We start from the raw sequence: 2,012 nt of genomic DNA, 5'->3' as shown, positions 1-2,012 counted from the left end.
AAATAATTTTCTTCAACTTTTTCTAACTTCTTTATAATATACATATATATCATCATCACTTTTTCAGCTTTTTTAACGTTCAACAGCAAATTCGGTTAGACTTACGCCAGCGTGGCTTTTTTTTCTCCACTCATCAGTAAATGAATCCCTTTAACTTCAAGCATAACATACATATATCATTTTAATCTTCTTCAACTTTTTCTAACTTCTTCATTTTTCGCCCGAGAAATCGGACAGCCTGGTCTATAGTTTTTTCCTTTTCTATTTCTAACAGATCAACAAATATATCCCTTTAACTGTAAACACAACATACGTATATATCACTATAATATTCTTCAATTTTTCCTAACTTTTCCCACTAGCAAATTCGGTAGGACAGCGTGGTTTTGAGTTTTCAATTCTTCACGCACCAACAAATAAATCCCTTTAACTGTAAACCTAACGTATTTCCGATATCATTCTCATTTTCCTCAACCTTTCCCAACGTCTCCATCTTTTCCCACAACAGCAAATTCGGCTGGACCTACGCCAGCGTCGTGTATAGCCGAGGCGAGTACGGCGAGGGCGGCTTCCACCAGCTGAAGTCACAAGCAAGTCGTTTTCACGTGTGTTTTGCCTCTCCATCTCATCGTCTGGCCAAGGACGACAGCGACGACACCTACAGGGAGGTCGTGAAGACGCTGCTGGCCAGGAATGCTAGTGGTCGGTATAATGGCGCTGATTCTTTCCTTTTTCCCGTTTTTTTCGGTTTCGCCCTCTTTTTTTCCAATTTTTTCTTCGTCGACGTCTTTTTTTTCTTTTCTTTTCTTTTTTTCGTTTCGTCATCATTTTTTCCTCCTTTTCTTCGTCGTCTTTTTCTTTTTCTCTTTCTTTTCTTTCCTTCTTTTTCTTTATCTCCTTTTTTTTTGCCTTCCCTTTTTCATTAATTTTTTCTCTCTTTCTTTTCCTTCTTTTTCTTTTTTGTTTTTATTTTTCTTCTTTTCCCTCTTTTTCTTTTTTTCCCTCCACATCCTTTTTCACTATTCGCTTCATTCTTCTTTTCCGTTTGCCTTCTTTACTTTCTCTCTCTCTATTCTCATTTCTTCTCTAACCATAAGGTCTTATCATCGGATCTGCCAATAAGAACCGCCAAGCAAATAAAATTCTCCACACGAAATACAAAGCCAAAAACATATACGCATAACAACAAGTAACATGAACACACCAACAATCCCCCAGTATTAACCAGAATAACATTACAGTGGTGGTGGTCTTCGCTAACGACGAGGTCACAGCCAAGTTAATGAAAACGGTGCAGCTTCACGGCCGTTATTCGCACATCGTCTGGGTTGGGTCCGACGGCTGGAGCTCATCGTCGCCAAAGGTACTGTAAAAGAGTACTAAAAAGAAGGTCAATAAGGAAGACGAAAGGAAAATTGAGTGATAGATAGAGAGTATTAAAGAAAAGGGCAGTATGAAGGAAAATTGAGTGATAATAGGATATTAAAGAAAGGTCAGTATTTTAAGGAAAATTGGTGGATAGATGGTATTAAAAAGGTCCGTATTTAAGGAAAATTGGTGATAATAAGAGTATTAAAAAAGTCAGTTTGAAGGAAAAATTGAGTGGAAATAAGAGTATTAAAGAAAGGTCATATTGAAAAAAATTGAGTGGATGATAAGAGTTTTAAAAGAAAGTCTATTGAAGGAAAATTGATGATGATAGAGAGTATTAAAGTAGGTCAGTATTGAAGGAAAATTTTGAATGGATGGATAGAGAATATTAAAAAAAGACAAAAAAGGGTCAGTGTGGAAGGAACTGAAAAACACTAAAATAAGGTCAAAATAGAAGGAAAAAAGTTGGTAGGACAGAAAAATAATACCAATATAAATTTCATTTAGAAGGAAAGGTTAAAAAGACAGTAAAATAAACACTAAAATAAAGTTGACATAAAAGTTGAAAAGACAGGAAAAGGAGGTAAGTGTTTATATGCATGATACTGATTGCAGGTTTTATGTGTGATGGCGGGAAATAC

At 35.8% G+C, this 2,012-nt stretch overlaps 1 protein-coding gene across 1 annotated transcript in view; it reads left to right on the top strand.

The window, feature by feature from the left end:
* The window catches only part of LOC119591913 (metabotropic glutamate receptor 3-like), a gene marked incomplete at its 3' end in the record, with an annotated part of 20,212 nt that overhangs the window by 10,956 nt on the left and 7,244 nt on the right, over nt 1-2,012 (top strand). The window contains 2 exon segments of the mRNA XM_037940667.1: nt 509-702; nt 1,242-1,363. Coding sequence (XP_037796595.1) covers nt 509-702; nt 1,242-1,363 — 316 coding nt within the window.

The sequence above is a fragment of the Penaeus monodon genome, chromosome 29, assembly GCF_015228065.2.
Source record: "Penaeus monodon isolate SGIC_2016 chromosome 29, NSTDA_Pmon_1, whole genome shotgun sequence".
Lineage (NCBI taxonomy): Eukaryota > Metazoa > Arthropoda > Malacostraca > Decapoda > Penaeidae > Penaeus > Penaeus monodon.
Note: the sequence above shows the minus strand (reverse complement) of the source record. Positions and strands in the feature narration are given on the sequence as shown.